Source organism: Carlito syrichta, unplaced genomic scaffold, assembly GCF_000164805.1.
Source record: "Carlito syrichta isolate Samal-C Ts95f unplaced genomic scaffold, Tarsius_syrichta-2.0.1 Scaffold307140, whole genome shotgun sequence".
NCBI classification, from domain to species: Eukaryota; Metazoa; Chordata; class Mammalia; order Primates; family Tarsiidae; genus Carlito; species Carlito syrichta.
Genome location: NW_007251236.1, coordinates 69654 through 82625, shown reverse-complemented (window position 1 = coordinate 82625; position 12972 = coordinate 69654). Strand labels below are relative to the sequence as shown.

The 12972-nt window shown below is 53.6% G+C and overlaps 1 protein-coding gene across 2 annotated transcripts in view; it reads left to right on the top strand.

Annotated features, from left to right (window-relative positions):
• Window positions 1–11885: 11885 nt before the first annotated feature.
• Window positions 11886–12972, top strand: part of GOSR2 (golgi SNAP receptor complex member 2) — a 29117-nt gene continuing 28030 nt past the window's right edge. For both annotated transcript variants that reach the window (XM_008063916.2, XM_021715466.1), the window contains exon 1: window positions 11886–11963. In XM_008063916.2, coding sequence (XP_008062107.2) covers window positions 11935–11963 — 29 coding nt within the window. In that variant the 5' untranslated portion in view covers window positions 11886–11934. The remainder of the gene's footprint in view (window positions 11964–12972) is intronic.

Below are 12972 nucleotides of genomic sequence, written 5' to 3'. Positions count from 1 at the left end.
TGCCCAGGGGGGTCTCGAACCCGTGGGCTCTGGCAATCCACTCACCTCAGCCTCCCAAAGCGTGGGATTACAGGTTGAGCCACTGAGCCCGGCTCAAAAGTCATATTTAAAAAGGAAAAATAAAACAAGTGAAATTAATTTTAATAACATATTTTAATCCAGTGCATCTAAAATATGATCATTTCAACAAGGAAACAAAAACATCAAAACATCAAACAGTATTAATGAGGCCAGCCTCAATGACTTATGCCTACAATCCCAGCACTTTGGGAGGCTGAGGCCAGGAGATCGAGATCAGCCTGGGCAACGTAGTGAGATCTCATCTGTACAAAAACAATAAATATATAAATCAGCTGGGTGTGATGACTCGCACCTGTAGTCGCTGCTACTTGGAAAGGATCACCTGAGCCCAGGAGGCCGAGGCTGTGGTGAGCTGTGACTGTGCCACTGCATGCCAACCTGGGCGATAGAGTGAGACCCCAACTCAAAAGGAGGAGGAGGAGGAGATGTAAAAAGCATCAACGAGATACTGTACAGTGTCCCTACTGTCTTTGAAAGCCAGTGTGCACTTTGCACAGAAGGCACGCCTTGATTGCACTGGCCACGCTTCAAGGTCCTGGGAGCCACATGTGGCCAGCAGCTGGTGTATGGGACGGCACAGCTCTAAACAACGTTCCTTTCAAGGGAAGAAAAATCCAGGTGGGCTTGCCAAAGTGCAGGGGTCTCGGGGCACAGAGGGGGGGCTGGAACCCGCCCTTGGGATGTTTCCGTCTGGGCTCCTCCCAGCAGGCTGAAGCCATCTCGGCAAAGGGCCGGTTCCTGCTCCCTGGCCCAGGCCCAGGTCCTGGGACCCCTTCTGTCATGCGTCCCCCCAGGGGCAGCATGAAGTCAGGAGCCGAGCACAGGACACACAGGTTCTGACCGGGCAGGCCCCATCCCTGCGCGGGGCCTCAGTTTCCCTGTGGGTGAACGGGCAGGCTGCGGGGTGGGGGAGGAGGGGTGTTCACCAGTTTGCTGGTGACCAAGGGCAGGCCTTGTGCTTTGGGTTCCCGAGGATGTCCCCTGGGCGGCCGCCTGTCTGGCCCTGGGTGGTTGTGCACATCTGTGGAAAGACACAAGCGGGTCTCGGCCTCAAGAAGCTGGTCCGGCTTGTGGGCTGATCCTGTGTGGAAAGTCCACACACCCATGGGGGGATGCTTGCGACAAGGGGGACGGTTGCCACATGCTGGGTGCGCAGGAAGACAGTGGAGGGGGTGCTGGGTCGGAGCAAAGGTCCACACGTGTGAAGACACATGGTTGATTTGAACAGCCCAGAAAGATCCATGGCCCAGAGAGCCCTGGTCAGGTCAGGCAGGGTAGGGAGGGAGTGTGGGAGGGAGGGGAGGACCAGCCTGGGGGAGGAAGCAGCAGCAGGGAGCCAGCGAAGGTTCCTGAGCAGGAGCCTGGCATGTGTGAGGCGGCTGGAGGCAGATGAAGCTGGAAGCAACTGCTTGGAGAGGCAGGTGGGGGAGGGACCAAACAGGCAGTGAGAGAAGGTGGGGGCGCTCAAGCACTGGGACAGCAGTGAACACTCAGTTAACCCTTTCCCGTCCAATCTTCTTCCAGCTCCTGGAAGGCGCGGGGTGGTTGTTCTTGTCCCCGTGGCCCAGGATCAGAGGAGCGCATTGGTTTGTCCAGAGGCACCAAGTGAGAGAATCAGCTCCAGGCTCTGGGTGTCAAATCCTGAACTCTTGCTACTATTCCAGGAGGGTGGGGGCCCAGAAGGAGGACAGAGGGGACCGAGGAAGGCTCCCTGGGGGTAAAGTACGTCAGAGGAAAGCGGAACTCACTGGGTCTGAGTGGCCCTCGGAGTCGGCGCAACTTTCTCTTTTTATTTTATTGGTTTATTGGTTGGTTGGTTGGTTGGTTGGTTGATTGGGAGAGACAGGGGTCTCGTTATGTTGCCCAGGTTGGTCTCAAACACCTGGCCTCAAGTGGTCCTCTCACCTTGGCCTCTCAAACTGCTGGCATTACAGGTGTGAGCCACCACGCCCGGCCCAGAAGTCTTCACATCTAAACGCTGACCTGGTGTGTCTGGTCTGATCCTCTGATCTGCTCCCAGGCTGGGAGTCAGTGAGGCCTGAGTTCAGGTCTCTGGTGGCCACTTACCGGCTGCATAATTTGGGTGTTCTCCTCTAAAAAGGCACAGGAAGGGCTTGGAAGGAATGAATGAGGTCATTATTGTTAAGAGCCTGGAGAGACGGACCTCTCAGAGACTGACCTCACGTCTCAGTCCAGCTGACCCACTAGCCTCCTCCCCACCCCTGGACCGACCAGGAGACCATCACCCTCCCCTACAGGCCTCCTCCCACCTCAGGCCACCCCTGCCCTCCCAAGGGCGCCCCCACATACTCCCTGCTCCCTGTGGCCCCCAAGGGCAGGGGCTCAGAGGGCACCTCTCATCAGGGAAGGCTTCCAGAAACCACGTGAGCCCCGCCAAGGCCTACTGACCCTGGGAGCCATCTAGCAAGAGAAAAGCCAGACCTTTGCCCCTGCACTCACAGGTGACATCCATCCAGCAGGGTTAATCAGGAATTCTCTTTCCTGCTCTCAGGGCTGCAGGGAGGGGTCTAGCGCCCCAATGACCTGGGGACACATTAGTCAGTGATAAGTGTGGCTTTCCAACCCCTTTTATCCTGTTTACAGCACATTGGCTTTCGGCTTTCCTTAGACAAAACTCTTCCCCTTGCCTTGCCCCTGGCTGTTATGGCTACAGGAGACTCTGAGGTGGGCTTCTGGGATGGGCTTTCCTCCCCCAGCCCCTTCACGCAGGGGTGGCATCCCCTCCCCCACCCAGAGGGGGTCACGGGGGCTTTGTTTTTCTTAGATCCCTGCAGCCCCTGAATTCAGAAATGTCATCCCTTCTGTCTGCTCAGCTTCGATCCAGGAGGTTGAGAAGCTGGTCCAGGGGTGGCAAGATGCTCTTCCTCCAGCTTTAGGGTGAGGGTGACTAGGGTTGTTGCTGTCCAGAGCAGAAGCCATCAGGGGTGTCTCATGTCTATAATCCCAGCACTTTGAGAGGCTGAGGCGAGAGGATTGCCTGAGTTCAGGAGTTTTCAAGACCAGCCTGGGCAACAGAGTGAGGTCTCATCTCTACCAAAAAAAATGTTTTTAATTAGCCAGGCATAATTTTAAAAGTTAGTTCCAACTGGGAGTGGTGGTGTACGCCTGTAATCTCAGCATTTTGGGATGCAGAGGCGAAAGGACTGCCTGAGCCCACGGGTTTGAGACCAGTCTGGGCAACACGGTGAAAACCTACAACAAATTAAAAAAAAAAATTAGGTGAGCGTGGTGGTACACACCTGTGGTTCCAGCTACTTGGAAGGCTGAGGCAGAAGGATCACTTGAGCCCAGCACGTCGAGGTTGCAGTGGCCTTGAGGGTGCCACTGCGCTCCAGCCGGGGTGACAGAGTGAGACGCCAACTCAAAAATAAAAAGAGGTGTCCTATTTACTTGTGACTAGGCCCTCTTTGGTCAAAAAACCTGGTGGTGTTGGCCTGTAGCCTGGACCCTGTCCCCTTAGCCACCGATGAGTTGGCCATCCTGGGCAGGAGAGTTCACCTCTGTGATGATCAGTGTCCTTGTCTAGAAAGCCCTGGCCGGGGATGCCTGTCCCACCTCCCGCCAGCCTGTGCAGGGCTGAAGAGGGGGCATTTTATCCGGCCCTCGACGCGACTGCAGGGGCTGACTCCTCCAGCAAGAACGACTCCGCTGCGGTGGGCAGTTTTTAATCACCTAAAAGTCAATGCTCAAATAATTCTGGGCTCCAGACACATCAAGCAGGTAGAACACTTGGGAGCATAATGGCTGCGGTGGGGCCTACTTCCAGGCAACAGAGGTTTCTTAAGCACCAATTCACAGGCCCTGGGACAAACGATGCACCTTCTACTCTCGGGAAGGTGGACAGAGAGCCGGGGTCCCTGGAACGAGTGCCGGGAGGGGCGCCAGGTGCTAGGCAGCACTGAGAGGGGCTGCAGCCCAGCCAGGGGGCTGAAAGTGCTCCTCAAGGGAGGCAAAGCCAGAGAAGAGACTTGAAGGGTGATTGGGAATATGGCAGGCCTGAGGCAGAGGGACGGGTGTCCGAGGTCCAGAGAGCAGTCATGCGAAGGCTGGAAGACACAGAGGCCCTGTGAGGAGGGCTGTTATTACTCTAGTTAGGGTGGGGAAGCCCACTGGGGTGAGGCCAGTCAGGAGGCCTCTGTTTGCTGACCGAGGGTATATCACTGTGTTCTGTAGGCACCAAGTACTGTCAAAAGACTTACCATGGCAATACACCAACTCTGTTATAGAAAGATCTTTCAGGTGGTTGGGCATGGTGGCTCCTGCCTTTAATCCCAGCCCTTTGGGAGACCGAGGCAGGAGGACTGCTTGAGGCCAGGAGTTCAAGACTAGCCTGGGCAACATAGCAAGACCCCATCGCTACAAAAAAATTTAAATTAGCTGGATGTGGTGGTGTGTGCCTAGTCCTAGCTACTGGGGGAGGGGGGAGCTGAGGCAGGAGGATCGCTTGAGCCCATGAGGTCCAGGCTGCAGTGAGCTATGATCACATCACTGCACTCCAGCCTGAGCAACAGAGTGAGACCCTGTCTCTAAAATAAATTAATTAAGTTCAAACAGTGGAAAGATCATTGAGGACCATTGAAGAAGATGATCAAAGGGTGTGGCTGGGGAACGATGAGGACTTCTCGCCTGATTCTCAGGGTCTAGTGGGGGAGGCCAGACATAGTCGCAGCTGGCACCAATGGTGCCAGGTGGTATGTGAGCATTAGCACAGGCGGGACAGACCAGGGGCAAGGGGGACTGAGAGAAAGCAGGACCCAAAGGAGCATGGGCTAGGGGGACCAGGACGAGACAGGGAGGGCCCCGGTGGGCACCAGAAGGGAGAGCAGAACTGTTCTATTTCATCCAAGAGAGATGACCAGAGACACACAGCAAAGCAGCATGGTGTCAGGACGAGACTGAAGTGTCACCTGGTGGGACACACCCCAGGCCCTCTCAGAGGGACGGGCTTCAAGCTTCTCCACCATACGGGGAACAAACAGGCCAGGAACTGTTTTGCCAACTGCTGGGACTCTGAACGGCAGGGCCCCTCTTGAAGTTCAAGTCAAAGCAGAGAGCATGAAGCCATCACACCAATTTCCTGAAACATGACTTTACCCGAGGCCCAGAGCCTGCCGGACGCAACCCCGGTCACAGGGTGGAGGCGAAGCGGGTTTCCTGTCATGGCATGACTGATTCACATTCTGACTGCATCTTCCTCCACTGCAGAAACCCTCCACTCTGGCCAAGGGGAGCCAGCCACGCAGCCGCCCCCCGGGCCCACCCACCCCTCACCCTTGGCCTCTGGCTGAGAACGCCCACCTGCCTCTCTGGACATCTTCATCTATCTTGTATCGCAATGTCCAGCTGAAATCCTGTCTCTTCTGGAAAGTCTGCTGTGTCATCAGCCTTCGCAGCAATCCCCTCCTTCCCTGCATTCTGATGGAACGGAATTGTCTTCACTCCTAATTACACATCCTCACACTGTCTTGCACTAGGATATTTTCATAAGCCCTGTACCCTATCACCCCAAATAGGTGAGAAGCTCTCTGAGGTTGGGTATCTCTTGCTGCATGAAAAATTGCCCCCATATTCAGTGGCTTAAAATTCATCCATTGGACTCTGTCTCTTGAGTTCATGGGACAGGGATTTGGGCAGGGCTCAGCTGGGCCACTCTTCTGTTTCATGTGGAGTCTGTGGAGGTCACAGTGGGATTCAGCTGACTAGCACAGAGGGCACAAGGCAGCCTCGCTCGCATGGATGGTGCCTTGGTGGGAATGACTGGAAGACTGGGTTCAGCTGGGAAAGTTGACTAAGGTCCCTACCCATGGCCTTTCCAGCACAATGGCCTCAGGACAACTGGACTTCTTCCATGGTGGCTCAGGCTCCCAGAGTGAGCCCTGTGAGAAGCTGGGTGGATGCCACGAAGCTTCTCCTGAGCTGGCCTTGGAATTCCCAGAATTTCACATTCTCTTGATATAGCAAGTCATTAAGGCTAGCTCAGATTCAAAGGGAATAAAACTAGACTCTATCTCTCCATGGGACGGTAGCCAGGAATATGAGCTACCTTCATTCTACCACACAGTTTTCCCTAAGACCCAGCCAAGCAGGGTCCCCAGCCCCAGCCCAGGCCAGATCCTCAGGAGACGTCACACTTGAAATTGTCCAAGTTCCCCTCAATGGTTGGGATCATCCCAGACTCTCTCTTCGGGGTATTCTCTGACCCACCACCAATCCATGGGGTTGACCAGAGGTCCTGAAGAGCTCCAGGGCTCATGACCTCGGGGCTGTCCAGGCCACCCTGGCAAGTCGCCTGCCTCTGCTGACCAGCATAGCATTCCTCTGGGGCAATGCACAATCTCGGGCCACTAGAATGGTGCTCACTTGCTGATTTGGGGTGAGTCCCGTTCACAATGGATACAGGCGCTTAGGACTCTGGACTGCTAACAGTCTGCCAGCAACCCCAGGGCTGATTCCCCTGTGCGGGTCAATGCCATGGCTCTCACCAACCTCTGCTATGACCACAGGGCTGCCTCTGTAGGAGTGGCTGCATCCCTTATCCTGTGTGCCCCCCAACTTTCAGCTCATCACCCTAACCCCAGGCTTGGCAGCACATGTCAGCCAGTCCTCCAGAGGTGGCCATCTTGTCCATCCAAGACCATTGCTCCGAAATGCCAAATGGCTTTTACAGTCAATGTCCTCTCTTGCCTCCGATCAACATGGTGACCCTGTGAGCAACTGGGTTGGTCTCAAGCTGTACCAGGTAAGGGCCAGATGTTTCTTACATGAATGAGATGTCTCTTCTTGTTCCACCCAGGAGCCCCTAACTGATCCATCCCTTCCCCCCACCAACTCATTTTGGCATGTGGAAGGCAGGGGTACAATCAGCACTCGAAAGAGATCCCCTTCTAGAAACACAGCAATGAATGCCTAAAGAATTCAAGAGAAGATGTGGTTCGATGATACATTGCTGTGCACGTGCACGACAAAACTGATCAGTGAATTTTTATTCACGTTTTCCTGCCATCTGATCTGCCATTAGTGTCGTCACCAAGAAAGTACTAGAACCAGTTCTGAGTTACCTCAAGCCTGCAGTCCCACACTCAAGCCAGTATTCTAGGGCAGAGTGAAGACTGAGGCAATGCCATGAGTACAATGTCACCAGCACTCCACACGAGTCTTTGCTGATGTCAACAGCTGTTTTAGTCCATTTTTTTGCTGCTGTCAGAGCATACCACAGGCTGGGTATTTTTGAAAGAAAAGAAGCTTATTCAGCTCACAGTTCTTGAGGCTGGGAAGTCCAAGAGCAAGGCACCAGCATCTGATGAGGCTTGTCCTGTGTGGAAGGGTGAGAGCTTGGAGAGATCTGTGCATGAGGGCTCTCCCCTCGTGAGTTGGCTGCCTCTCAAAGACCCCACTCTTCAATCCCAGTGCATGAACTTTTGGGGGACACACATCCAAACCATAGGATTCTGCCCCCGGCCCCCAAATTGATGTCCTTCTCACTTGTGAAATATATTCATTCCATCCCAATAGTTCCCTAAGCCTTAACTCCTTCCAGCACCAACTCAGAAGTCCAAAGTCTCATATACACCAGGCATGGGCGAGACTCAAGACACAATTCATCTGGAGGCAAATCCCTCCTGCTGTGAGCCTGTGAAATCAAAACAAGTTATCTATTTCCACAGCACAGAGGTGGGCCAGGCACCGGGTGGACATTCCCACTCCAAAAGAAAGAAACGGGCAAGAAAACAGGGGTGACTGGTCCCGAGAAAGTCTAAAACCCAGCATGGAAAACAACATTACGTCTTAAAGTTGGAGAGTGATCTCCTTTGACTTGATGTCCTGCTTCCTGGACACACTGGGAAGCCCCGGGCAGCCCCACTCCTGGCTTTGCTGGTCTCTGGCAGCAGCTCTGGAGCTCAGCAGCTGGCACTGCACATGGGGGGCACTGTGGGACTGGGAGGTCGCCCCACTTCTGTGGCTCCATCAGGCACTGCTATACTGAGGACCTTCTGTGGTGGCCCTACCCCCACATTTCCACCCATTGCTCTAGTGGGGACTCTTTGTGGTGCCAGTTTGAGACAAATGGCATTAGGAACTGGAGGGACAAGAAAAGCTACACAGGTCACCACAAGCAGGTCCTGAAGAGCCATGGCTTTGTGGACAAAAACAGCAGCATTCCTTGTTCTTGTGGCTGCTAGACACTAGTCAGAAATAGCATATCAACAATGAGGAACACAAAGAGATAGTTTCTGAGGCTGGGCATGGTGGCTCGCGCCTGTAATCCCACACTTTAGGAGGATGAAGCAGAAGGATTACTTGAGTTCAGGAGTTCGAGACCAGCCTAGGCAACACAGAGAAACCTCATCTCTACAAAAAATTAAAAAAAACCAGCCAGGCATAGTGGCACATGCCTGTAGTCCCAGCTACTCAGGGGGCTGAGGATGGAGGATCGCCTGAGCCCAGAAGATCAAGGCTGCAGTGAGCCTGGTTCACACCACTGCACTTCCAGCCCAGGTGACAGAATATGAGACCCCAACTTGCAGGGAGAATGTTGCCTGAACACTGCAAGTCATCTTCACATGCACCACTGGCCAATAAGCAAACATCTAAGCACTCTTCCTAATAATAATAGTAAAATACCAAGAATTCTAAATCATCATTGATAAATCACTGTTCCTCACATGGGTCTATGAATTTTGTAGTACAGTTTTTAATCAAATTGCTTATATAGAAAGGGCCCACAGAAGTATTTGCCTGGGGCCCCACAAACCCTAAAGAGAGTTTCGCCAACATTAGATAGACAGACAGATGATTGACAGACAGATTGACATAGACGATAGATAGACTGTTATTTATAGATAGATAGAAAGACTGTCATAGATAGATAGATAGATAGATAGAGAGAGAGAGAGAGAGAGAGAGAGAGACTCTGTCATTTATTCATTCAGATAGATAGACAATACATGGACACACACCCATGCTTCCCAGAGCACTCCTCACCAGTGATACACTGTGAAATAGCCTTCTCATCTGACTTCCCTCCCCCGAAACCCAACGTCTGCTGGCCTGCAGCTGGAGCAACCTCCCTAAAATGCAGCTCTATTCCCAAAACCCCCAAAGTTAACCCTTCTATGGTTCCCCACCACTTACAAAGTGAAGTCTGAGCCCCATAGACCCACCTGGCCACAGCCTCCCTCTCTGGCCTTGTCCTTTTTACTCTCCCACGTCATGTTCCAGTGACATCTAACGCATGTCGTTTCCCTGCACACCATGTCTCCCTGCATTTGTGTTTCCTCCTTCTGGGGTGTTCTTCCCACTGGGCTTATCTTTCAAGACTCAGTCTAGGTGACACCTCCTGAAACCCCTCCTGAGTCCCTGAGCTAGGTTAAGTGTCTGCTCTGTCACCCCAGAGTTCCCAATGGCCTGTAGCCCATGCTCACCACGTAGGATTCTAATGATCTGGTATCTGTGTAGACGTTTTCCTCCCAGTATATCAAAGAGCTTCAGGGTGAGATGTTGTCTTCCTCAACTTTGTGCCCAGCCTAACACAGAGGATGAACTCAGTGACGTAGGATGTAGGAGGCTTTATGGGAAGAGACAAGTGGACTGAGCCAGAGGGCTCCGGTGAGTCTGGAAGGCAGTGCTAGAGAATACAGGTGAGGCTGGAGGCCAAGGCCTCCCTAGAGAAGGCAGCATCATAGGTCAACCGAACAAGGGGTTTAGCAACACACACAAAAAGGAGACACAGGGCAGAAGCAAGAATGCAGCAAGACAGAGGGATGGTATTTTATCTAAAGGAATCCGGAGGAGACACAAAGTCCCGAGAACCTGAGAGGCAGAGCAGAGACCCTCAGGGCTTCAGTTTTCCTATCTGCCTCACTCTGCCCATGGGAATGCGATGAAGCCCAAAGGGAAACAGGATATAGGCATAAACATTCTTCAAGAAATTTAAAAACGGTTCTCATCTGAGTCTTCTCTGATGGCTTCCAACTAGGCATAGAACAAAAACCTGTAAGTAAAACCGAAGTCCGACCTTGACGATCCCCCCAATCTTGTCCCGAGCACCCTAAACCAGCCCAGAGGACCCCACGTTCTTCTCTGCTCACCTTTGCTCAAGCAGTTCTCTTGGTACCAGACACTCCTCATCTCTAGCAGGTCCATACAGAAGACACCTATGGAGAGGCTAGGAGACGCAGGGCACCAGTGGCACTCCGCCCATTCTTCAAAGCTCTATGCATGTGCTACTTAGTCCATGAACCCTTCTTTTTTTGAGTCGAGGTCTCACTCTGTGACCCAGATTGGAGTGCAGTGGCACCATCACGGCTCATCGCAGGATCAACCTCTTGGGCTCAGGTGATCCTCCTGCCTCAGCCTCCTGAGTAGGCGATACTACAGGCACACACCACTATGCCTGGCCAATTTTTTAAAGCTTTTCTGTAGAGACGAGGTGTCACTCTGCTGGCCAGGCTGGTCTTGAACTAGGCTCAAGCAATCCACCCACCTTAGCCTCCAAAGTGCTGGGATTACAGGCGTGAACCTCCATGTGTGGACAGTTTTGTCCTTTGACAGTATACATATCTCATTTCCTTTCCTAGGCGGAAGCCTGAGGGCAGGAGGAACCCGATTTCCCCTGCAAAACACAACACATGACAACCACTTGTCCGTCCCCATGTCCCACGGTAAGCACAAGTCCATCTTGTCACATGAGTGATAGCAACTTGTTCATCCCCACCTCACACGTGACACACAATAACCACTCACCCACTCCATATCACATGACACATAACCTCTCACCAGCCTCCAACTCACATATGACACATGATAACCACTCGTCCACCCTAATCACAGGACACACGATAACCGTTGGATACCCCCAATCACGTGACACACGAAAACCACCTGTCCAACCCAATCATGTGACACATAACCACGCACCCTAATCACGTGACACACAACCACTGACACCACAATCACGTGACTCACGATAACCACTGGTCCAGCCCCAATAAGGTAACACACGATAACCACGCGACACCACCAGTTATATGACTCACTCGACACCCCAACTACTCGACACCCCAATCACATGACATACAATAGCCACGCAACACCCCATAACCAAGCAACACCCCATCACGTGCAAACGATAACCATTCGTCCAACACTAATAACGTAATTCACGACGACCATTGGACACCCAGTCACGTGGCTCACGATAACCACCCGACACCCAGTCATGTGACTCGCGATAGCCACTTGACACCCCAATCACGTGACACACAACCATGCGCGACCCCAGTCACGTGACACACGATAACCATTGATTCGACGTAGCTTTATTGGGTGGACACTGGGATGAGGGAGATGGCCGGACAAATGAGCGGACAGACTCGAGTCAGGAAAAGCTCGCGCGTGTCACAGGGTGCCCAGCCAAGAGCGAATCCCCCAGACCTACGACTGAGGGTCAGCTGCGAAGCCGGGCAGCGCTTTCCACTCCCTCCCGCGGGGAGCGAGTACCAGGCTCAGCGACTCTTCCGCCCTGAGGACCCCTCCCCGATTCTCTGCGACTGTCCTTCCCACTGCCTGACTGAATTCTGAAGCACGCCATCCGCAAAAGCCCACACCTCTCGGTCCTCCACGCAAGGCTGAGCTTTCCACTGCATTTATCCTTCCATCGCTGTGTCGTTTCTCGCCCCCTTTCTCCGACCTCGCAACCACCTTCAATAAGGCGCGCGAGCGGGCAGCTCCAGCTGGCGAGGGCGGGGCCGGGGGTTTGCGACCGGAAGTTGGAAGCCGGAAGTGGGTTTGTGAGGACGTGTTCCGAGGAAGTCAGGCCCGGCCCGCGGCGACATGGAGCCGCTCTACCAGCAAACGCACAAGTGAGGGCCCTTTCGGGGGGCGGAGCGCGAGGCGAGGCTGGCTCCGGCGGCCAGGACCTCTGCCCGGGCCGCGGCGGCTGGGAAGCGCCCGTTCCTGAGCGGGGTGTCCGGGCCAACCGCGGCGGTGGGTCTGACCTAGACCCAGCGACCTTGGGTGGCAGGTCTGGGTCCGCGGGCCCTTGACTGCCTAGGGGGAGACGGGGCGGAGGGGACGCCGCGCCCGCGGGGAGTTATGATGCATGGCCCGGCGCCTGCCCGCCGGGTGGGTCGAGCTCATGGAGACACGGCCCCGCCCTCGTTGACGGTTCGGTAGTCGTCGAGTCACGTGCGGAGAAAGAGCTTTCCCCTGGTCGGGTTTGTGCCGGCGACCCCGTTTTTACGGAACAAAGGGAGTCCCGCACGAGTGGCCGCCACCGTTCTTGCTGGCTAATCGCATCTGGAAGCAGGTTGCCTCGAAAACATGGAGCGGGGTGCGGGCTTCTCGTGGTTTACGTTCCTCGCCGCCGGTGTCCTTTATGGTCTTGTCCCACGGCTTGGGAATTTGCTGAGATACGCAGTCGGGTGTGGAGAGGGCCATACCTACCCTGGGGTCTTGCGGGGGAATTATGATTTACTCTTTATTGTAAAATACAACGTAAAAGTTTACATTTTAACCATTTTAGGTATGCAGTTTAGTGGCATGAAGTGCATTCACGGTTCACGCCAACTGTCCATTTTCAGAACTTTTCCATCATCTCAAACAAATTCTGTTAAGCGGAAACTCCCCACTTCCCCCTTCCAGAGCCCCTGGTAGTCTCTGTTCTACTTTCTGTCTACGAACTTACTTATCTTAGGTGCCTTGCAGAAGGAGAATCATGGTATTTGTCTGGCTTATTCACTCAGCCTGGTGTCTGCAAGGTTCCTCTGGGTTGTAGCATGTATCCGAATCTCATCCTTTTTTACGACTGAGTACTATTCTCTTGTGTGTACGTCCCACATTCTGTGGCTCCATTCATCTGTTGATAGACAC